Source organism: Eurypyga helias, unplaced genomic scaffold (genome assembly GCF_000690775.1).
Source record: "Eurypyga helias isolate BGI_N326 unplaced genomic scaffold, ASM69077v1 scaffold567, whole genome shotgun sequence".
Taxonomy (NCBI): domain Eukaryota; kingdom Metazoa; phylum Chordata; class Aves; order Eurypygiformes; family Eurypygidae; genus Eurypyga; species Eurypyga helias.
The window spans coordinates 82,907-107,596 of record NW_010260900.1 but is presented as its reverse complement, the minus strand read 5'-3'; the positions used below and the strand labels follow the sequence as shown (position 1 = coordinate 107,596).

At 44.3% G+C, this 24,690-nt stretch overlaps 1 protein-coding gene across 1 annotated transcript in view; it reads left to right on the top strand.

The window, feature by feature from the left end:
• LOC104512253 (transmembrane protein 132D-like) overlaps window positions 1-24,690 on the top strand; it is a gene marked incomplete at both ends in the record, with an annotated part of 116,412 nt that overhangs the window by 31,332 nt on the left and 60,390 nt on the right. The window contains 2 exon segments of the mRNA XM_010155172.1: window positions 5,734-6,197; window positions 6,199-6,638. Of these exon segments, the coding sequence (XP_010153474.1) occupies window positions 5,734-6,197; window positions 6,199-6,638 (904 nt within the window).

Genomic DNA, 24,690 nt, shown 5'->3' with positions numbered 1-24,690 from the left:
GCAGGGTTTTTTCAGTTTCTGAGATTATTTTCCCCTACCCTGCAATTATCCTGAGCGCTCTGTGTTTCTTGTGCAGCTCACCTGCAGTCTTTATTGCTGCTGAATTTCAAACATCCTCCATGTTTTCCAGGAGGAATGTTCCTGCAATTAAATAGCCAGTCTCCACATCTCGTGGCATCCTTGGAGGAGGACCTGGACTGTGACACCCAGGTATAACATTCCAATTTCTAGTCAGGCTTCAAGAAAACAAGGTATTCAGCTGAGGCAGATTTTAATGTGACCTTTAGAATCTGCAAGGAGAAATGCAACTGGCTCAAAATTGACAGAACAAATTCCAAAAGAAGGGCCAAAAAAACATTGGAGACTTTGTCAGGCAGGAAAAAATCAGAGTTCTAGCTTATCTATTTCTCAGTGTTTCTGGAGTGTCAAACACTCTAGCATCTGTATCAGTGTCAGCTTCCCTAGACGCCACTTTGAAATAGGTATGAGAAGGAAGAAAAGGAGGATGATTGCAGAAGGTGAAATTGGTTTCTGAATAAGACTTCGGGGATTTGCATTATCAAAGTATTTTCTGAAGACTTAGTTACATGAATACTTGGTGAGTTCAGGAGCCTGTGCTCTTTGGAGTTTGCCTGGATAGGGACAAAATATTATGGAGCTATAAAATGATAATTTCAATTGTCTTAACCCTTCTGGCTATTATTCTTGTGAGAAAGGTGGGAGAATGGCAGGCTGCCTTACTTCGTGAAGAACAGCGAGAACTTTAAAGATACTGTAATATGCCATGTACCTGTAAAATATGTTTTGAAACAGGCAAAATATTTAATTACAAAATAAACTGCCTTTGTTTTTAAAGAATACTAATAATGATTCCCGGCCCTGTAGAACAGTAAGCCAGACTTTCAAAGGTATTTTAAGACTGAAAAGATGCATATCATGCGTTATTGAATATTTAAAAGTACGTGACCTGGTTAGTGGCCTGTAGTGAATTCCTACTTGTGTCTTTAAGGTCAAGATACAGTTGAAAAATTATCTCCTAAGGAAATGAATTTTGGGGTTTGCTGTGCTGACCCATTACTGCAGCAGTGGGGTTGACTTGGCTGTGTCTGGGCTAAAGCAAGGGCAAGAAAGGAACTTCATATTTATTCAATTACCAAAAGCATAACGATTTCCAAAGCATAACAAACCTAGGAGAGCGGAAGTGTTTGGAAGATTCAAGGAGAACAGCTGAAACTAACCAAGAAGTTAACATTTCTGGCCAGACTGAAAAGAACCACTTATCTCAGTCCTTAAGATACAGCAACAAACTTCATCTCTTGCGTTACCAGTCCGAGGTTGCGGCTGGTAAGGCAATTTTCCTAAGAAGTTGTTCCCTTCAATCTATAGGAAAAGGGCAATTTATTCTTTTATGTAAAAATAGTAGCATTATGTAATTGATTGGAAGAGTGTTTTATTTCTCATGAATGGTGGATGATTGTGGATTGAACAGCTGTAAACATAAAGTAACTGTTAGGGCTGTGAAGTCCCCAGGATCTGGCAAAAGAGGATGAGGCTAGTGGCCTGGCAGATTGCTTCAGCTTTCCTGAGCCGCAGTCAGTAATGTGGCAGTACGAGTGAGCTGTGAGGGGTGTGTTTGTCATTGACTGGTACCTGCTGCCTCATGATGTTAAAGACATAAAGATGTAAAGTTTTGTAGCCGGATTGCAGTGCAAAGCTCATAGCCTAATGGAGAAAGCAGGGTGAACCTTTGGGAGGTAAATGCAGTATGTTTGCAATGTCATGACCTGGGTTATATCGTACGCGCAAGCTTTGGCTGTGCGGGAGGAGATGGAATATGCTGCCTTCTCCTCGGATTTTTCAGATTCACTGACCTGCAGAGAATTCGCTTCTTCCATCAGTGACAAGTATGTTTTAAACAGTGTCAGTCAGGGGAAGGTTTACTAAAGAGAGAGGAAACAAGCCCACTGTACTACAGCATCTCTTCCCAGGTGGCCACTGATCGAAACCCTCCGCACACCGTTCACAGCATGAGAGGTCAAATACAGACGTCGTTAGAGGGGATTGAGAAATAATAGCTTCTGGCATAAGCACATCATCAAAATTAGATTTCATTGCTTTGCTTCAGCCTGTTGGGATTGTCTCCTGATTCCAGAATTCTGTAACGCCACCCTGAAGCTGCAGTAGATTGTCTTCAGCGGACCTTGCAGTGAAGTTAACTGCAGTCGAGGGCCAGCAGTGTCGGGGGGCGTTGTGGGCATCGCTTGCTCTGCCCCCACAGAAGGATTGCCTTTGACTCTGTAAAGTTTCGGCTTAAGGTGAACCGATCTTGCAGCTTGCCACAGCTAATCAGTTAAGTACGTCTCATGGGTCGTCGGAATCTCTCCTTAGATGGATAGGTTAAACCCCTCGGGGTCTGTTTTTACCTGGGACCACTGTTTTCCCTCTCGGTGCAGAGTATGACGTACTCCGCTGTACGGCCGTGCAAAAGGGAGTGAGGCTGGTTAACGCACTGTGCTGCTCACGGGATGGTCCTGCTGCCGTGTTCCCCTTGGAGACAGGCCTGCAGATACCGCGGTACAGCAAACAGAAGTTGCAGTTCCCGAATTTAACTGTTGGTTGGGGTTTTTTGGGTGGGTTTTTTTTTGGTCTTGAAGTTGTTACCCAAACTTTTTGTTTGGCAGATTTAAACTGAGAGATTCCCTGTGTGATTCTTGCCCAACTCTATCGGGTGGGTCATTCCTGTGGAATTTGGATGATCATGGTGTAGGTATGATGCAATATTTAGGGTAGATGATATGACTGAAATCTTTAAATTTCCGCTTTATGCTGGGTCTCACCCGATAACACATGAAATTGTCATCTTCTGCAGTTCTGCCTCTATAAAAAGATGCATGATTTTGAAGAAAATGGTTGCAATTAAGGACACTGATGGTTGGTTGTGGTTTTCATTTCCTGTCCCTCAGAATCCTTAATAAACTTCCATGGTCGAACTCCAGATTGTACTGCAGAGCTCTGTAGTTTTTGAGAATTTTTTTTCCTGTTTGTGCTGATTATAACTCTCCAGATAAAAGTGTAAAATTGTTTGGATTTTTGGCCTTTGGCTGTTTGGAAAGCTGCTGTCAGCTCCAGCATAACTTCACATTCAGTCCGTATCCACAGCTTGACGGCAGGGGGAAGTGCAATAGTGAGCTGATCGCTTTGCCATTACCCAAAAATGTAGTAATTCCTGGACCCTGCTCTACCTGGTGAGGTCGTTTCCTTTCCTTCATGGGCAGTTCACCACCTGGATTTTTTTTTTTTTTTTTCCATTTGTGATGCTTTTGTGTTCCGAAGAGTCATTGGTTTGGAAACTCTGAGGAACATAGTCCTGTGGAGGTGGGGAATACAGAGGGAACATTTTTAATCCCTCAGATAATTAAGCACTAAAATAAATGATTAAAAAATGATGAGGTGAAACACTCTGTTAGTTTTAATATAGAAATAATGTACTTCTCCATGTGGAATGCAAGGGGTGAGCTGCAATGAAGAGAAGGGAAATAAAAAATTCAATACCCTGAGCGTTTTTCCGCTCTCGAAGTTGCCTCCTTGGCGCCTCACTGTGTTTAATGGGGCTTTGCCAAGCTGTTGGGAGGAGTATGAAATGAGTGTGGAATTCATAAATGGGACATTAGATGGAGGGACACTGTTATGGGCTGGGTGATCTGAGGAGTACAACAGCAGAACAGCTTTAGCCTCAGGGCTGGGTAGGAGAGATGCATCCCTGCAACTCCAAGTGCTAGCAGAGCTAGTTGGAGTTGTTAGAAGTCTTTGCTGGGGGATTATCTAGAAAAAGGTCTTTAAAAACTTCATCTGCTCTCAGTGAAAATCTGGAGAGAGAGTGGGGCTGAATGCTGAAAAGACCAAGGCTAAAATAAGAGTGTTTCTGCATGCAAAGGGTCTGCAGTTCACTCTCTATTAAGAACAAGCAGAAGAGCTGTGGCTGTGACTTCTTCTAAATTCCCGCATGATCTAGACTGAGTTTTCCACCTCCAAGGACCACAGAACCTCAGCGTTGTATTGCTCTTGAGGGCACTTGCCCAGTTCTTCAGATGGAATCTAGTTCTAATTTCAGGTGGCATTTAAGAGTTGACATTAATTAAACTTTTAAAGTAATTAAGGTTTTATTTTAATTGCTTATTGGAGGAGGAATTTAAGCTTTTCAAGGCAGAGGGAAAGATTTCCAAAACTGTGAAACTCTTCCCTGCAATCCCTTCGGCCTCTTCCATTCTGAGGTTTGTGCCTTCTGTGTCACAGCTGAATGATGCTGCTCTTGTCTGGGGTTTCTTGGTGGCTCTGGGGTTGTTGTTCGTTTTTTTTGGTGTGTTTTCTTTTTTTTTTTTTCTCTTTATTTTTCCATATAGAAAGTTCTTTGCTCCAGTTTCCCAGTTTGCTGTTTCGCTTTACGTTACTGCCTGGAGACCTTGCCTCTTCTCTCCTGTTCCCAGTTTTTGCTGTGAATTGCAGTAGATAAACGGTGGATTGGTGGTCAGGAGTAGCTGCTGTCGGTTTAGGCCACCACAGCACTTGATCAGTAAATAAATGTTTAGGTCAGATGCCAAACAAAAAAGAAGGTCTAATAAACCATTTGTGGACTGGAGCTTGGAGAACTGGGTCGTCTCTGAATGCCATTTTTGGTAACCTTTTGTCCCTTTTCTGAATAAGGGTAAGAATGTGAGTTTGCTGTGGAAAAAAAATGCAATTTCTTTCACAATTAGGGTGTGAAGACTTAGGCACGAAGATCAGTTGTTCAGACAGGAAAGGTGGGATTGTATTTGTGTCTGTATTTTTTACCAGTCTTTTCTCCTTGGGAACTGACAGTTCCTAGAAAGGATTGAGAGCTTATTCTTTAATATGAGAGCCTGCCTCAGGTAATTGCTCGATAGCACATTGAAAATAGATCTCTTGCAGTGGGGGAGGCTCGCTGTCATTGAAAATGTTCTTTCAGCGTGCAGTGATGTACAGCTCGGGGATAATGCAGTTGCATTAAGGAACAATGTAGGGTTAGGGGACAACAATGGCGTGAATCCTGATAGTTATTTACAGAAAAACTCTCTTTTCATAGTTGATGTGACATCGAAGGGACCACAGATTGGATGCAAATAAAGCTCCTTTTGAAATCCTCTATTACCAGTGTGGGAAGGAGCTTCTGTGCAAATGGTTACTGTTCTAACTATTTTAAAGTGAAATTCTGCCTAGTGCAGGAAACCACTCAGAGTCCATATATTGCTTGAGAGTGCTGAGGAGGTCAGCGTGGACTCGAGGTGTTCCACGCACAGCATTTGGCGTAACATCGTTGTGTTAGTTCCCTGTGTGGGCGCAGCGTGCTGTAGTGATCGCGTTCCTTTTCTAACGTGCCTGTGCGCATCTTGCGTTGCAGGTGCCGACTGGGCGATTCTGCTCTCCGATGATAAATGTGTACCGAAAGTGAAGAATGTGACCTTTGGTGTGGGTAAACCTACACAAGCTACTGCTTTTAAATCTAGCTGCCATGTAGAACATAGTGTAACCTGTTGTTTTCCAAGCTAACTAGCTGAATCATCATCTGCCTAGGATAGTTCTGCCTGGATTGATGATGCTTGCTATTGCCACTAATATCAGCTACAGCACTGTCAATCCCCTCAGTAAAGCCAGCAAGGTGATATCTCAGTATGACTTGTAGATCTGATCTTTCACACTCTCCTTTCCTTTCAACAGTGACTGAGAGTCGAGGGATCCTGGAGAGTATACAGAGATTTTCTTTACTGCCAACTTACTTGCCCGTGACCTATCGTATCCACAATGCGGATGTTTCCTTCTTTCTTAAGGAAGCCAACCAGGATATTATGAGGAATTCTAGCTTGCAGTCCCGAGTGGAATCCTTTCTGATCTACAAATCCAAGAGGCCACCCGTGTTAAATGCCAGCTATGGACCTTTTTCCATTGAACAAGTAGTGCCCCAGGACTTAATGTTGTCTTCAAATCCATTTGGATCTGCTAGCAAGTTCTCCTTTAATTGGAAACTTAAGGCCTACATAATGAGCACCCGCATTTACCTGAGCAAGCCCAAAGTCCAGGTCCTGTTCTACATCGTGGGCCGGGACTGGGATGACTATAGCACCACGGAACGGCTGCCCTGCCTGCGGGGGTTCGCCTTCCGAGAGACACCCCTTCCGAGAGCCGCGGGAAGTCAGAGGCAGTTGCCGGCTGAAAGGGGACCTGGGGTTGTGTGTGGCAGAGCTGGAGCTCCTGCCAGGCTGGTTCAACCCCCCCACCATTGTTGCTGGCCGTAAGAAACCAATGGATCAGTCTGCAGGGAGCCCTGTGGAGCTGTACTATGCCATACAACAAGGAGATGAGAAAGGGGAATGCACCAAGGAGGATGTAAGGAAAAGTAATGGGATCCGACCAGGGCACAATGACATTGATGAGTCGGGACCTCCCTTGCAGAGGATTGGAAGTGTTTTCCTTTACCAGACACATGCTGTCCCTTCCTTAAATGAAATGAGACTGGATAATAATATTGCCATCCAGTATGCGCCAAAGACTGTCAAGCAAGGTGACATTTTGACTTTCCTTGTATCTGTGGCTAAAAATTCAACAGAAGATCAGTTCACACTGAGGTAAGGTTGTTTCTTGTTACTTTGGTCCATTCTATTTTAGTTTCTCTACCCTTGGTGCGGGAAGTCGCTTCGTCGTGTATAACTTGCCTAACAATCCTTCAACCGCTGCTCTGCTGCGGTTGTGTTGTGGTTGGCTGACTCAGCGTTGTTCCTGTTGTTTAGACTAATATTGTATGAATTGTCAGAGATGTAAGCTGAGTGAGAAAGGCCTTTTCTTGAAGTTGTCCTTTGAGAACTTGTTATAAACATTTGAATAGTAGAGCTGGGACCTATCTATGTGCTAATAGGAGATTCCTGAGCAGGAGATTGCGGTGCTCTTAATCTCTCATTGAACTCATGTTAAGTTTAGTAAAGCTCAGATCTGCAATGGTATTTAAAGGAAGTGAGCAAGAATTAGGCATCTAGGTAGGATTTATATGCTTAAACATCTCCCCCCCACCTTGTTGTGAGCCTGGTTCTGTTTTATAGAATGTTTGAGATTCCGAAGTATTATGGATATACTGAAACCATTTATGAAAATGAAAAATACCCACGGGGGGTGGTTGTTTTTTGAATGTGCTATCAAGTGCTGCATTGATTTACTTGGCTGCTTTCCAAGCATTGGGATATTACAGTGGGAAGCTTGCTATAACCACCAATGTCATACAAGGTAGATCAATGAAGGCTATTGGGCTGAGCTCTGGCAGCCTGAGAGCAGGTGTGTATTCCGTGTCCAGTTTGCTGCTCTGTTCCAGCGCCTTAACTAGGGTTGTGTCGGACATGTGGAAGGCTGGTGGGTGTAGAGCTGATGTTATTCTTTTATCCCTTATCGATGACTCACATCAGCTCTTTGAGAACTGGAGGTAAACGTCGTACTCTGGTTTGTGACACTGACTGGCCTGTCTTGGGTGTGTCTCCTAGAAATGACCAATGTTGTCAGAGGCTGACAAAATGTGCCTCTAGAAGAGGAAGTGCATCAAAAGAGGGAGCAGTGAGGTCCCCGCTCTTACAAAGGTCACACGTGCACCATGGTCAGCAGTTGTGCTGAGCACTAGAGGTGCTTGGTGCCTTCCTTACAAAATCATATCCTATTCTGACTCGAGACAAAATACACTCTCCTTTCTCTGGTGGTTACACACCTCAGACTCCAAAAATCTCTGGCTGAAGTCACCTAGATGCGCTTCTGGGCTCAGTCAGTAAAATGAACCTGGATGTATAGGATACCTGGTGATGGAGTAAGGAGAAAGTCAGATTTGACTCCACTGACCTAAGTAGTAAGGGCTCAAACTGGTAATTCTCCTTTATTTAATGTTGTTTTTTCCTTAATTATCCTCCTTCCTCCAAGGAGACTTGTGTGGAATTTCTGGGGAAAGTGGTTGGCCATAAAATTGGGTCATTTTTGCTTTGCAGGTGTGTGATACATAAACTGAACAACCACAGCACGTGGTTGCTGACCTAAGGACAGTTATTTCCGCTTCATCTGGCAGAGGATGAACACCAGCAGGCAGCCCACTCTCCTTCCCACACCAGGTTCTCATTCTGAGTCAATCTTCCAAAGATTTAAGTTTTTTCCTGAGTGACTGATTCCAAGATAGACAATCTGAGTCCATCGTAGTAAGCGTTCAGGGATGCCTTTCCTTTTTTCTTGATGCTAACGACTATTACTTCAGACATGCGTGGAAAACTCCTAGTATATATGAAAACTGGTTTAAATATAAATGTTTTCTATCTAGGTGAGAATTAAGGTAAAAACCTTTTGCTGTTTCTGCTCAGTATGTACAGGCTCGTAGAAATCTGACTTGAAAGCAGCTCTATTTCCATGAGCTGTGATCAATTAAAAGTAGAGCTAATTATAACCATGATAATTATGTTCTGTGTAGGTTTATAAAATTTTCCAAAATCTTGCTTTGTTTAAACTAGGATGAAAACTGAATCCCTGAACTGCTAAATGAATGCTTCTAAAATTAATATTCTGGAACAAAAAGGAAGCTGTGTTAGAATATTGGTTACTTATTTAGTGATCTAAAGTTTATAGAAAAGGCTATATATAGGTAGCAAACACGAGTTCATTATGAAAAATGAGGTATTTTCTTCAAAACATCATTTGGCTGTTACCTTTAAGAACATAAATGTCTACTAGCCTGCTGTTACTCATGTCCCTGCCATGAGTTTTGATTTCTCTTGACCTGCTTTTCCTAACAGTAACTGGCTTTCAGACTCTCAGCTGTTGCAGCACCAGAGCAGCTACGATACCCGTTCTACTGTGCTTCTAAAGCACCTCTGTCTCTGATCTAGCTGGAGCACGTCTAAGGTTTTGCGGGGTTGTTTTCTTGGTCAGAATTGCAGTATCTGTGTTCTGCATTCATCCCTCCCTGACACGTACATCGCAAGTTCAGTTTTTGGTGGTTGCTAATTTACATCTCTCTTCTGCTGGAAGGGAAAAAGCAACTACCAGGTAAGAGCAAAAATTGAGCTTGATTAAATGCTTTAGGGCAAATACTCTTCTTTGTTGGGATCTTCTAAAATCCCGGTGTCAGACAAGATGCTAATGCCGGTGCCGTGGCCTGCTCTCTTTAGGAGTAAATGTCCCTTGAATCTAAGTGATTAGATATTGAAGTAGCCTTTGAGTGAATGAAGGCCCTAATTCAGGACTGGAAATCTTACCTGTCGGTCTCATATATCCGTTATCCGTAACTGAATGATCTTGAAAGCTCCGTTCCAACCCAAAACATGCTATAATTATGCTATATAGGTTCTCTTCTGACACGGTAAGAAAACAAAAGATGGCATTTGTGACATGGTGCCAGCTCGGAGTTCAGAACAGACGCTCCAGCTGGTGCTGTGTAAAAGCCATCCGAGACCTCTTCTGTCACCTGGTTGAGCTTTAAGTCTCTAAACTCATGGTTTGTAGAGTTACAGACATTGGGTCAAGGTAGATTGAAATAAACTTTGTCCTGCTAGAAGGTGTAAATATGAGGGCAAGAGCAGACATGTGAAAAGTCCTCCATCCTCTCAGTTGAGATGGGGCAAAAAAGAGCAGAAATCAGCAATTTGTGTAAAAATCAATAAAATGATTGATCATAATACATAGGCAAGGGTACCAGACTTTGTCCACTCAGACAGTAATATTGAGTCTATTTTGGGAAGTTTTGTAGTTTGGGAAGAGGAAGAGTAGTCTCTGGCCCCAGCTGTTACGTGGAAGGTCCCTGTATTTTCCAAAAGATCCCTTTTTCCTGTAAAGTGCGTGGATTTTCACCAACTGATGGCCAGTTTTTGTATTTCTAAATGCAGAACCCCATACCTGTGATGCAGTATATACTTCACGGGGCAAACGCAGGGTTGTGCAGTAAAACCCACTGTGGTTTCAGGTTGCTTCCAAGGGCTGTGAAGTACGAATTCCCAGGCCCCTCGTTTTGCCAGGCTGCTTTGTGACAGGCGCCTTCCGAAGCGAGGTTTAGCTCTGAAACTCCTGGCTGTTTCCAGCTTTGGTGTTCCAGGGGTGGGAAGGGAATCTCCAGGATGTTTTTTTAACCTTGTTAGACCCTTCATTTGCAAAGAGCACCAACAGATTCTGTGGATACCTACTGCACCCGGCTAAGCTAACAGCGGCCTACATGGCGGGCACTGCCGGCCGTTCTCCTGTACTGAAGACACCGAATTCCTTGCAGATACCGATCCGGTACCCGATAATCCCTAAGCTTCCAGGGTGACCTTAACTGATGCGCTTAATCCACCTCCTCCTTCTTTCCCCTTCAGTGCTGGGGATAGTGGCTACCTCCATGCTGTGCCCCAGAGTGTGGCAGTGGTGCCACTCCTGGGGACCAAAGGGGATGGACTGGAATGGAATTGGGCTTTACGGTTTCTGCTCCTCTACTGAAAGCATCCATAAAGCCTGTGTGTGCTGAAGCTGTCTGGTCTCTTACCATCCTGATCTCCTCTCTGATAAAGGAAAGTGGTGGTTTTTTTTTTTTCCTCCCCTTATGATAAACATTAATTTTTATTTGATGGAGTTCCTTATTTTTAGACATTCTGCCTTGAGTAGCAGCAAGACTTGGAACTGTATTCATCGAGTGAGGCCAAGGGCTGCTGGCAAAATGCTTTTACCATTGCTTTTGCTCCAGTGGACTGGAAATCATGGCTTGAACAGATGGAAAATATAGGATATATAGGTCAAAAAAGAAGAAACAGCCATGCAGAACAACCACAAGTCAAAAATTGCTGGTTGCTACTGAATGTTTTTTGTTTCCAAACAATTGTTTACTGTAAACTTTAGCCCCTTTCCAACAGGAAATTCTCTCAAAGGGGAACCTTCTAGAAGCTGCTAAATATGAAAATGTATGGCAAAAGGGACTTTGTTTTCTTGTATTGCTGTGTGGTGCAGTGGATGTGGAACTGATGGATGGGTTTTGATTTTGTGGAAGGGTGGGACCATGAGGGCTAAGGCTGCCGTTTGGTTTTTTTAATGAACTGGAGAAATTAAAAATATTTGTCTTGACTCTGTATGGGTGTGAGAGTTACGGGAAGGAAGGAAGGAGGGAAAATGGAAATGATGGCTAAATATGGAATACTGCTGTGAGCTTGGACAGAAACACTGAGCCTCAGGAAATTGATTTCTCAGCTTAATTTGCACAATTGCTTCCTCTATGGTCTTGGCCAAGTCACTTAACCTCTCCAAATCCATTTTATCACTGCTAATATCAATAATCATTTGAAGATGACATGCAAGGAATGAGCAATTATATCTTCCCAGTGAAGCAGTATTAAATGCCTTTATAAAATAAGTGATTGAATGTCCTGTGCCTTCATCCTATTCTCCTTTTCCATGCAAATGTACATAGAGAAATAAAAGTAAATAGCACAATTAACTGATTTTCTCTATCTGCTTAGCTCTGGTTTTTCCTTTATGTAGGTGACCTAATGCATTCCAGAGATGTTGCTAGAGTGGTGGAATAAACTCCAAAGGAAGAGAGAAAAGCTAGTGATTGACAGCAGTGGCTGAAAGCTGGGAGATGAGTTTTGCTATTTTTGTCTGTTGTGGACTTTTCATACTGACATGGAAGTCTAAGACTGATCTAAAAAAACCCTTGATGCTCCAAAATGACACTTAAGCAGAATTTAGTTATCTAAATTCAAGTGAATAGATGGCCAGGACTCTGTCCGTTTGCCCAGAAATAAAGGCTGTAGAAGTGTCCTAATTGCTTGCAAGGTAGAGCAGGCTCCTCAGGGCGGTTGGCGCTGTGTTCCAAGTGGCACCTACCAAAACATGGGCCTTGAAGTAGACATGCCTCTCTGCTATTTCCTACGGACTTGATCTGTGTAGATCTGTACATCTGATCTTTAAAATATTTCCAAGTTATATCCTGAAAGTCACTGGATGTTTTATGGAGATGCTGAGTTCTGAAATTAACTTTCTGAGGAGTCGCCGACTGTGCCCTACGTGGTGAATGGGGCCAGTGGTGAGCTGCTGCATGGTGGACTGGCAGAAAGGAGAACCTTTGGGTGTCCCAGCTGCAGCCAAAGGAAATTTGGGATAAAAATATGTTCAGCCACTGGCTTTGAGGAATGAATTCTTGGTCTTCGCTTTCCTCATTTGCTTAGATGAAATTAGTAATATCTATCTTGATAAAATGTGCTCCTTCTGAGACAAATGACCTCTTTTGAGATCTTTGTTAGGAGATATCCAATAACAGCAAAGGGCAGTTCTAATCCACCAACCCCCCGGTTCATCTGCCAGCTTGCTCCTGTAATACGGTTTCATTTGCTTATTGGTTGGAATTCTCTTTGTTGATGGGATATGCTTCTCAAATGCAATGAATTGGAACAATGCTGAATTATTTAACATTTTGTAGGAACTTCCTTTTGGTGTGTGAATTTCCTTGGTGGACATTAAAACTTGTGGAGGAGAGTGAACCCTTAAGTCGAAGAGATGAGGAATGGTTTTCCAGTTAACGGATCCTGCCTTTGTTTTTCATGTTGGTAGCACAGTGGCCTTAAATATTTGCTGTAGCTGTTGCTGCTGAGTGAGTAGGTATTGGAAAATCTCTTCGTTTGGAGGAAATCCGGTTCAGCTTCACTAGCAGGGAGAAATGTCCTGGTTTTAGAGTGTTAAGTTGGTCTACACTAGCCTTACCTATATAATAGTTCTGGGTTTCACTGTCGAACTCTATCACCAGGTTTCTGGAGGAAAGAAGTAAGAAGTATAAAATAGCATTATTCTTGGGAAATGGCAGAAGGTTGTACTGAAACTTGTAAAACTGATATGGTGAGAAATGTGAACTGTGGTTTCATATCAACTGTGTCTGTGTTTTCTGCATTTGTAAACCCAAACTGGAGAATGGGAGATGTGTAGGTACCATTTTTATAAACCGTTGAGAGGGTTTGTGGTCTGTCTATGGTACTTCGAATATCGTCTTTCTGATGATAATTGTGGTAATACAGTGACTAGTGTGAAATTGTGGTAGTGAATAAGCAGTGCTCGTTAATAATGGGGAAATTTTTTCTGAAATGGCCTCTAGAGTTTAGGTTACATGAACTTCTCTTATTTGTCACATTAAGTCGATCAATAACGATCCAGCAAACATGAGAGAGGCTGCATAAATACACGAGGGGAGCAGAGACAAGATCATTAGCATGCCATTTATGCGGCAAGAAAATTTGAATGAGACTGACATCAAATTGCTTGTGTGCTCTTCTAGTGCTGAGCCAGATCAAATTTTACTCTTAGTGCTGAACTCAATCATATTTCAGTAGTAGAAGCAATCAGGAAGTAAGTGGTGATTGGGAGGTTACCAGCCATGCCAACCTCTGTAACAAGCTGTTTCATGGTTTCCCAACCCAGAATTTGTACCTTTTCTGCCAGATTGAAAAGCATCTTAATGTGCTTTTTTTGCTTCCTTCTTCTATAGCTCTAGTTTGTTCTGTCACTTACCATCTCCTCCACACTCTTGTTTAAATAACTCCTAAAATCTCCTCTTCTCCATGACATACATAACTGAGTCTTCCCCCCCAAGGTGAATTCTAGTGAGTTCTGGAATACACGTATCTTAAGTGAGTGACTGAACATGACTGATTCTTAGAAGGCGTTAAAAAATCCATTTAAGGTAACGTCAGGAGATCTGATCTTTCTCACCGCTTCTTGCCTCTCTCCCTCGCCAAAGCTTGGTAAAATGTCTTTGGTGAAGTGTTACGTATGACCAAAGGACAGCTCCTGGAGCTAAGGAAATCTGGAAACTTAGAACTTGCCTGATGCTTCAGAGGGAAAAGAGGATACAAGGTACAGCCATCTGAGCCTGGTTTTACACGGACTAGAGGCAGAGTGACTGTTCGGGAGAGGCGACAATGCCTGACGCTATTTTCCAGGACCGTGAGGTTTTACCATGTCCTGGCGGTTTCCAGGCCCTGTCGCTTGGTTTGCCCGTGTTGCAAAGGTGGTGTGTAACAAGGTGAATCCCTCACAGTGGGGTTCCTGAGCTGACGCTTCAATCACGCTGTATTCAGTGGCATAAACTAGAAACGTGACGTATTGAGATAAGTGGGAGTTACGTACTGGCACTGGAGATGGTGACAGTCTTGTGGCTTTATTATTTCATTGTGATAAACGTTATTTCCTTATCTAAGGCTGTACAGTGATGGCCTTTCTGAAGTGGTGCTGGGGTGAAATCACCCCTGTGCTGCTGACTGCTAAAGGCTTCCTCCTCAAACTAATACTTTTTAAAATCTTTTTTCTGCTGTGGTCAGCACACTGTACAAGTATGAATTAATTTTCATAGCCTGTTGATGAGCTAGTCAAGCATATATAACTTTCCTTATTCTTTAGATAGCGAAATAGCTTTCCTGCATTTCTAAGTGACGTGCTAATGGTGCCAGAATTGTCAGGTGCAGTAGGAAGACAAGTATGTAAACCTGTTGGCTTCTAGGGCACTCCTACCTCCTGTTGCACTGGCAGATTATATTAAGAAGAAAATAGTTATTTCTGTAAAATTATTCCAGTTAAGAACCTCTGCCTTGAGAATCAAAGTCACGTTGACCAAGGAGGTGTCAAAAAACTGAGACACAGATCATGCAAACCATTCCTCACGTGAGCGGTCCTTATGGCTGATTTATCATTATGGCTGATTGCATCGCAGTAGCACCTGCGAGCTGCAGTCCCACCCCAAGGCCTGCTGCCCTGCTGGCACTAGGTGCAGACTCCCAGCCTTTGCAAGGAGCAAGTGCAGTCAGCTGGGCCATCAGTAAACATGAAGCGATGTGGTCAGTACATTGGTGTTCTGCTAACACGGACCAGGATAACGGATTTGCACTGGGCAGTCTCAGTGCTGCTGCTTACGGATGTGCTTCCTGTAGACGTGTGGGTGTACTGCACTGTCACTGCTCCAGCCCTGCAGTTAAAGACTGCATAGCTTTATTTTGCTTGTCCTGATGAAAGGGGTCTGTTTGCCCACTGTTCCTCTCCTAATCACTTGATAACAAAGAATTGTTACAGTATCAGGAGCTCTTTGAGATTGAAGCTTTAATTTCCTAGGATTGTTTTTTCTCCTTCAGAAGAAACCAGGCACTGAAACTCAAGTTTCCCATCTAGGCCACAGATGGAGGTTGCTCCACTGACCCTTCGTTTCAGGTGGGAAGAATATAAAATGTAATTCCACATTAGTCCATGCTCCCCGTCCTTTATCCTAAGCTATGGCTAACAACAGCAGCGGGGGTTTTTCTGCACCATTCCATTGAGTGCTCCAGCCACAAGATCTGTGTTTGGACTCTTCTCTGCCCTTTTCCCAGACCTGTTCCAAAGGAATCTGTGTGGTTAATAATGCACAAATGCCTCGTGGGCCTTGAACAGCCTTTTGCAACAGGGGAGGTTTCAGCATGACGGCTCGAACGTCAGTGGGCAGGAGCCGGGGGGTGTCCTTTGGGGGCAGCAATGCAAGGTCAGTATTGTTCACTCTGGATGTTGCGTTTTCTGGTTTGCTGCTGTGAATGTGGCGTGGGTAGCCCTCCCTCATGGCTTGATCCTTGAGTTCAGCATAAACTTCAGCTGCCAGTGAAACCCGTTTAGTCCATCTAAGTGTTCCAGCTATTTCTGGGGGCTTTCCTGACGGAGGAATCAGTGGGACTTGAGCCATTCGGTCCATCCCAGGAGTCAGCTGTTACTTTGTGTGCAATAACACGTTGGTTTTTTAACACCAAAGTTCTGCTTTTATCCCAGGAGGGCAGAGGAGAACCTGCCTGACAAGGTTTGCAGTCAACCATCTTGACATCGGCAAGCCTGAGGGAAAGGGATGTCCACATCATGCAACCATAAAACCTCCATGACAACAGAAAATGTAATTTAGACTGACGTGCATATGGAGAGCGTATTTTGTGTTCCATAGCTGCGCTGTTTGGGAGTGCGCTACAGCATTGCTGAGCCTTTACTTCAGAATTCGTTTTCCTGCTGCATTATGGAGACACTGGGAGATTTAGTTAGGGAAAACTATTTTTCAGTAGAACTCTCATTAACTTGGGGAGATGAAAAACATCAGCAGAAATCAGCTTAACTTGGTTATAGCTGGGAAATACGGTTGGTTGGTCGGTTGGTTTGGGGTGGTTTTGGTTTATTTTGTTTGGGGTTTTTTAGGGCTGGGGAGATTTGGGATACTACAAGTTAGATTTCTGGAATCAAGGTCTTTGCGTTTTATTTCCTTCCTGTAGAACTTCTCAGTTCTCAATGGAAAAAACACCCAAGGCTCCTCTCTAAGAAATGAAACAATATGAAAGGTGGCTGTCGGGTCTGTGCCAGATAAATGGAAGACGGATGGGAAGTGTGATTGGCACTGACAGGGTGTGAGACGCCTTGTTTGCAGGTGCTGCTCCTGTCATCCATCACACTTCCACCGAATAGTGGGAGATGTCACTGTGATGTACTTAAATCCCCACCTGATTGATAAAGTGAAGCCAGCGGGAAGAATAGTTTGGTTGAGGGCATCGTAGTGGGAACAGCGTGACTGAAGATGTGTTAACACAGATAAAGAAGCATCAAACATTGTTGTGAGGTAACGCAGCAAGCAAGTGCTGTTGTGCACACTCCCTAATGCTGGCCGATCTGTGCAAGGATTTCCCGTTGTGCTACCCAGACCAAGGGATTGTGTATCTCACACTGACGTCTCCTCTGAGCCTGGGGTCAGGGACAGCACCCATGCTGGGTCACTGCCAATCTGCCGCCTGTTCCCTTGAGAGGAAACCAGTGTCACGCTGCTGTTGTGGGGCAGGGAAACCTGCCCCTTGAGGAAGCTCAAAGGCTTCTCAGTGGGCAGGTCATGTGTGCGTGGGAGGCCTGTTTCTAAAGCTGAGGCCTGTGCAGAACCCAATGCGCCTTTCTAGGTCTGTTGTGCCACAGCCTCTACGGGAAGTCGCACGGTGCCTGCGAGTTACAAAATTCTTGGTCTGTTGGGAAGCCCTCTGCCAGGTCTGGCAGTTGCAATGAATGTGTTCATTCCTCTTCCTTGTACTTGTCAACAGCTTTTGTTTTTACTTTTCCGCATTCAGCAAAGCCTTACGTAATAAGAAAGCTAATGTTTCATATGAAAACCCCCTCTTGCCATTTTGTTGTCACGTGGTTCCCCTGTACCCTCCGAGGCCCTTACCTTATTCCCATCGCTAGTGCAGCCGAAGAGCTGCTCTGCAGGAGAGCAGTGCCAACCTGCTTGCTCCGTTCTCCTTCTGTGAGTTCACACATTGTCAAAGCACAGAGCCCATCCTGCCATCACCTTTACAGTCCTAAGTACTATTTCACTTCACAGCGTCGTATCCTGAAGCCTGCAGTGAACCCACTCTGACTCATTAACTCATCTCTCACGGTATACTTGCTTGGCTCCTCTCTATCCTGTTTACATTTCAGTGGCTTTTCCTAACCCATTGCACCGCAGTGTGTTTCCTCCCATGGTGGTTTTTTTTTTTTTGGCTGCCACATTAACACCCACTTCCCATGGCATGGAAATCCTATGAGAGTGTAGGAAAGTGGAGCTGCAATGCCTACGCTGGCTCCCTTGCAAATATCAGGAGCCTACGGTAGATACTCCATTGCACAAAAGAATTGATCGAAAGTGTACTATAGTAGACTGAAGCTGATCTAAATCTCTAAGGGTTTATTTAAAATTATGAAACTCAATGCTGGCAGCTAACACAACTGTTGTCTGCTGCGCTCCAGGCGTGGGGACGAGGGGCTGGAAAGCTGCTTGGCGGAAAAGGACTTGGGGGGAGTTGATCAACAGCAGTTGGATATGAGCCAGTGTGTGGCCAAAAGGGCAACCGGCATCCTGGCCAGCATCAGGGACAGTGTGGCCAGCAGGACCAGGGCAGGGATCGTCCCCCTGTGCTGGGCACTGGGGAGGCTGCACCTTGAATCCTGGGGTCAGTTTGGGCCCCTCACAGCGAGAGACCCGGAGGGGCTGGAGCGTGTGCGGAGAAGGGAACGGAGCTGGGAAAGGGTCTGGAGAACAGTTCCTGTGGGGAGCAGCTGAGGGGGTTGGGGGTGTTCAGCCTGGAGAAGAGGAGACTCAGGGGAGACCTTATAGCTCCTTACACAACTCCCTGAAAGGGGGTGCAGAGAGGAGGGGTTGGTCTCTTCTCCCAGATGACAAGTGATGGAACAAGTGGAAACGGCCTCAAGTTGTGCCAGGGGAGGTTTATGTTGGATAGTAGGGAAATTCCTTCCCAGAAATGGTTGTCAGGCACTGGAAGGGGCTGCCCAGGGAGCGGAGAGTCACCACCCTGGGAGGGTTTTAAGAGCTGAGTACGAGGTGCTCAGGGACGTGGGTTAGTGATGGCCTTCGCTGTGCTGGAGTAACAATTGACTTTGTGGTCTTAGAATCTTTCAGGTTGGAAAGGCCATTATGATTCCAGCACAGGCAGCATTGCCTTTAGGATATTAAAAACTGCACCCCCAAGACAAGGCATGCAGCATCACTGCCCAAACTAAAGGTAATGCTCTTGAACCCTTAGTACAGCATAAATGCTCCCAGAGATCTTTAGAAGCTTCATTACTGATATGTTTATGGGTACGTGTGTAATAGCCCTGAGTACTGTCAGTATAGGGTTTGGATGGAAGCTGACCTATTTGGAACCTGGGTCAAACCTCAGTTGTGGGTATGGTCTTTTGTTTGGTTGGGTTTTTTGCATTAGTTATTTTTTGTTAAATGTTCTTTGTGTAAAGACTTTCACATTTTCATGTTCTTCAGAAACAAAGGGGCAATTCTTCTGATGTGGATTCTTCGATGCAGTGGATTTTGTACCATACGAGCTGTGCTGGGCAGGCCTCAGCCTGGGCAAGGTGCTGTGGTCTGTTGGGATGGAGCCAGAGGATCTGGCTCACAGAATGTTATGTAGCTGCTTCAGTGGTTCTCTGTGTCTCATCTGTGTGATTGGGCATTTATCCGATGTAAGGAGAATAGATGTCTGTGCCTAAGTATTGCAGGGAAACTTTATTTTCCTATTATTTAGGTTGTGGTCTTCCCATTCTGTTCTCAACCATGTGAACTCGATGCAACATGCTTTGTAAGGGCTGATCAAAACCATGTCTCTTCACAAATCTTTTAGATCTAATACCTAAAAGCTCTGAAATATTTGGGTTTAAGGATTGTCTTTTTGAGGAATGACCTATTTGAGTATCATTGCTAAAGCTAACCCATACTGAAAATGGGTTAAATCCTCTGGTGGGGTTTTCCTTTCTTGCCTTTTTGGTTATTTTATTGAAGGGATTGCTTGTCTCTAGTTCTTGAACTTGTAGAATTCCTTTATGAAGCCTTTTTTTTGCCTCTGCAAGTAGAAATGCCAATGGGCTTTGATTTATCAGCATAAAATAAAAATTCTATGTTAAAATACCATTTCTAAAATATGCTTGTGATCTCACTTCTGTGGAGACAGTAATTGCTTTGCCAGTCCGTAGGCTGGAGCAGTCTAAAACCTGAAAGAAAAATAAATGTCCGTCGCCACCAGCTGAAGGGATTGTTTGTGGCCAGATTCAAACCCAGAAGGGAAAGTCAATTTTCCAGATTAGCACTGTAGTTCAGAGAAATGTTTTAAATAGGGCGGGGAGCTCATAGGTATGTGCATTGCTGCGAGAGAAAGGAGCTGCAGTGAAGAGAATGGACATCAAAGCTGCTGGAAGGAACAATAAAAACTTGTAACAGTTTCAGCAAAAGCAGCCCTTGTATTTGCGTCTTTCCTGTATCCTTCTTCTGGCTAAAACGCCTTCCTGGATAATGCCGCCTCTCCTCCGGCGTTATTTCTATCTAACACAGGTGCTGGGGAGGCAGGGAGCAGCCCTTTTTCCAAGTGTTTAAGCACTCAGACAAGTGCCAGAGTCGGCGCTACAGGGGAGATGTTCCGGAGGGCCAAAGTGAGCTGGAGGGGAGGAAGAGGGAAGGGACAAGGCCAGGATGCTCAACCTCCGCAGCAAGCTGGGCTACGGGGTGCTGTTTGGGGGAAGGCACTGGGTTGGTGGGTGCTATTCAGGGGAAGGTGCTGGGTTGGTGGGGCCTGTTCAGGGGAAGGCACTGTGTCGGTGGGTGCCGTCTGGGGGAAGGTGCTGGGTCAGTGGGTGGCGTTGGGCTGTTGATGCCATTCGGGGAAAGGCACAGGGTTGTTGAGCGCTGTGCAGGGGAAGGCACTGGGTTGGTGGGTGCTGTTCAGGGGAAGGCACTGAGTTGGTGGGTGCCGTTCGGGGGAAGGCGCCGGGTTTTTGGGTGCTGTACAGGGGAAGGCATTGGGTCTTTGGGTGCTCTTGGGTCAGTGGGTGCCATTCGGGTGAAGGCATGGAGTTAGTGTGGGAAGACTGACCCGAGAACTTTCTGGCGCTTCTTGGAAAGTTGCCTACGGAATGGTCAGAGTTTTGCACTCTGAGCTGTAAGCCGATGAGACAGTTGAAATGGCCTGTGATGCTAGAAACCTCTAAGAACTCTTGCTGCGTTGTAGCAGACACATCTCTGGCGATCCGTGGCGTTTTGGGGTTTTGTGGATGCTCAGCAGTTCTGATGTGCTGCGTGCCAAACGGAGAGCAGGGCTACTAGCAGCTTCTGACTGTGCAGGTGTTCCACCTCTGAAACGTGATAAAGAAACCAAGCCCAGGACTTCACACATCTGTCCTGACAGGGAGATACTTTAGGATCCAGAGGATCCTGTACCTGTTGGCAAGTTTCAGGGATTTACTGTAATTTTCCAATATATGTTAGTAATGATAGAATAAGGGGAATTCTGTTCATCGTAGTGTGGTGGCTTCTTGACCCTTCCAATAGAGGGGATGTATTAGCTATCGCTCAGAATTCTCTAAGCCAGATATCTATGGAGAAATCCTTTATGCATGGCTTTGAAATCTTGTAATAATTAGGTGGATAAAACAATTCAGAATACCTGAAAAATCTCATTATTTACCTGAACAAGTTTAGACTTAATCATCTCAAATTGGTGATACTTTTCATCTGGGAGGGAGGGGAAGATAGAGGAAGAGCTTCTTTGTGCAGGTTTTCTTGAAAATAGACTCCAAATGTCAGTTCAGTAATGTTTTTAAATATAAACTGTTCACCACAGGCTTGCAAATGGATGGCCTAGGAGCTGCCTGAACATGAGTTGGCTGCAGGGAAAGAATTGAAAGAGGAAAGGGAGGAGGGAAGAAAGAAGGGCATCCCCCAAGATAAATTAACGTCTGTGAAATAAGGCACTTCTAAATGTATGCTAATGGCCTAAATGTTGCCATATTCAATTAAGTAATAAGTCCCGAGTTGGCAATATCATCCCAAAACATTCATTTACTACGCGAAGGCTCCACTGGGATAGCAGAGGCACCATAATGAACTGACGTGGGCAGTAAGACATGGTAATGCCTACTTCAGAGGGAATTACCGCTTTCAGAATGCACTTTACAACAAGAATTTAGTTGTTAGAAGAGTTTTTTTCCTCTTCATTATGACAGTGTAATTATGACTCTAGTGGCTCAGAATGATTTCAAGAGGAGTGAGTTACCAAAGCTTTTGTACTGAGTATTCTTAGGCACTTTGAATGTGGGACTAAGTGCTTCTTGGATAAATAATAATGAAATGGAAGCTTCACGTAGGACAGCAGCCTACTTACAGCTGGTCTCATCCTCCTTCACTAGGTTCTGCTTACGGTGTTCTTAAGGTGTTCTTTTTTTACTGTATGTTATTATTTATCCATTTGATTTAAAAAGACCGCAACAAACCAAACAACAAGAAACCAAAGACCAAACCCCCAAAAAAACTCAAAACATACCTGCTGGGAATTGGCCCAGTTCAACCATAACTGGAACAACAAGCTCTGATACAGTGTTTTCATTTAGAGACGCTGATGCACCTCTATAGAACAATCACTGTCACCATTCTTATTGACAGACAGAGAACGGGAAGTATGGGAAGGCTGAACTGAGCTTTGTAGTCTCTGAGCCAGGCTGGCTGAGAGATGGGGCCAGAGCAGAGGCTGCCACTGCTGTGGTGTTGATGAACCAGTGCTGGTTTGTTCCAGTTATGGCATTGGTCTGTTATGCAGTTACAACAAAGAACAACAGACTTACAGGTATCTCCAAGAGAAACCCTTGTGTTGCACGTCAGGTGCTGTTACGATAGAGCCGTGTTACTTTGGTGTAAGTCCTGCATGTGAAAAGAACGTTATTTCCAGGGCCTGCAGCTAGCAGCACTGGCACCTGATATTGTCCATATCTGTGCTGGTTTTGGGTGGGATAGTGAATTTTCTTCACAGTTGCTACTATGAGGCTGTGTCTTGGATTTGTGCTGCGGAGAATATTGACAACGTACCAAAGTTTGTCATTGTTGCCAAGCAATGTTTACATTAAGCCAAGGACTTTTTCAGTTTCTCATACTGCCCCATGTTCCCAGCCTCTCCTCTACAAGGTGCTGGGAGGGGACACAGCCAGGACAGCTGGTCCAAACTGACCAAGGGAGTATTTCATGCCATCAAATGTCATGCTCAGTATATAGGCTGGGGGTAGCCAGCTGGGTGCTTGCTCTCTCTGCTCAGGGCTGGGGATTGGTGAGTGGTGAGCAGTTGTACCACTTCTTTTTTTTTTTTTTTTTTTTTCCCTCATTGCTGTTTGCCTTTTTGGTATGTATTATTAGTCTGTTTTCATCATAGTATGTATCATAGTAGTAAAGGTAGTATTACTATCATTATTTCATTTATTTTCAATTATTAAGCTGTTCTTACCTCAACCCATGAGTTTTCTTACTTTTTTCCTCTGGTTCTCTCCTCTATCTTTCTGGAGGAGGGGGGGAGTGAGCAAGTGGCTGTGTGGTGCTTAGCTATTGACTGGGATTAAACCACGACGATGTCCAGCATTGTAAAGTGGCTGGCTGTGCAGGTGTTTCAGCTGCACACCCTGAAAACCTGTCAAGAGTGTGTAGAGTTGCACAGGCAGCTGATGCTTGTTGCTATTAGCAGTGGAGGAGTACTGGCCGTTTTGAATAGACTGAATTTTCAACAGCTGTTTACTCACACCCAGTGTCAGAATTCCTCTAGGATTTATTTCAAAACTGCCTCTGAACACAGTGGAAGGTGTGTTTCGTGACTACTCAAAGCTGTAAGCAATGTATGGAGTTGTTGTCTAGCAGACAGTCTTTCACTTCGGCCTTTGAACTTGAATGAGTGTGTTTGAGCATGGGAATAATCCTTCCTGATATTTTGTGCCCTCTCTGGTTGCATTCGGGGTTTTTTTCTGGTTTCGGACCAGATGGGCACTCTCATCTACCTGGTGTTAGCAGGCTTTGTTTGGAATAACTGCTCCTGAACAGGCTCAGTGTTCATTTGCATTTTTCCCTACTGTTTTCTTAGGAAAGGATTGTAAGAGGTAGCACTTGGCCTATGTTGCTGTGGTCTTGTAAGACAGACCCTTACTGGGTACAAGCAGATTTCCATACCTCTCGTTCATGAGAGGCACTGTGCGGCTGACTGTACCTTTGTTTCTTAAGGCAGCATTTGCAAAATCTTTTACAAACTTCTCAGCTTCATTTGTGGTACATCTGTCTTTTTTGAGAAGCTGAACCGGCATTGCCGGAGCCTGGAAAGACAGCTTAGCTGAACAAAACCTACCTGCTCCGGTGAGGCATTTTGCTCAAGCTGGAAGGAATCTGCTTAAACGCAGCGTGTGCCCATTCATGCATCATCGGCACCGTCACAGCCCAAGGGTGATGGACATCTCTGTGATGAGGAAGAGGATTTGGTAATTCATTTGTGTCACAAGCTTGTTACAGATGGGGCATTTGTTTCCGTCGGTGACTGCAATACCCTATGAAAGTCAGGTACCAGTAACTTTGAAACCAGTGTCAGCGATGTCTCCTGATGGATCTGCGTGCCACTGGAAACCAAGCCTGTGTGTGTATGGATCGTATAGTTCATTCGCAAAGCTGCTGACAAGAAACTTTGAGGCCATCGGTGGTCAAACGAGAAAACGGTCTTGTGGGACCAAGGAATACACTGCTCGGTGTGTTGGCAAGCTTTGGAAAAACTAGAAAGGAACAGTAGGGGATTATCAGGTGCCTTGTATTGTTTAAAACTGAAATAAATGCTAAACCAAAATAAACTTTATAACAATTGATAAAAAGGACTTTTGCATCTATAAGAGAATTTATCTCTACATCCCAGAGTCTTTTCCAGAAATCCCTGACTCTGTTTTTCAGTCAGGTGAGCTGAAGCAAGAAATGTGTGGTTAAATTGCTCAGTGCCAAGTCAACAGGAGAGTTGATTATTTTCCTTTTATGCAGTACCAGGATGTCTTACAGCCTCCCTGTTTGGTATATTAAAACACACTCGCAGGTTTTGAAAATAGGTCAGACCATACGTGGGGAATAGCTCGGAATTTTTTCTCCTTTTGTGGTTTAATAGAGTCTTTTGCTCTGTTTGCCCTCTAAGGGAACCAATAGATTTAATCTTCAGTTTCTCTCATTTGCCATCAGAATGCAAATGTGACACCAGATGAATGTACTTTCAAGAATACTTAACCTAATGGGCATGGTAAGCCCGGTCATCATCCATTGTTTGTCTGCTCTCTTAGACAGTTGTTCTCGGGAATCGGTGT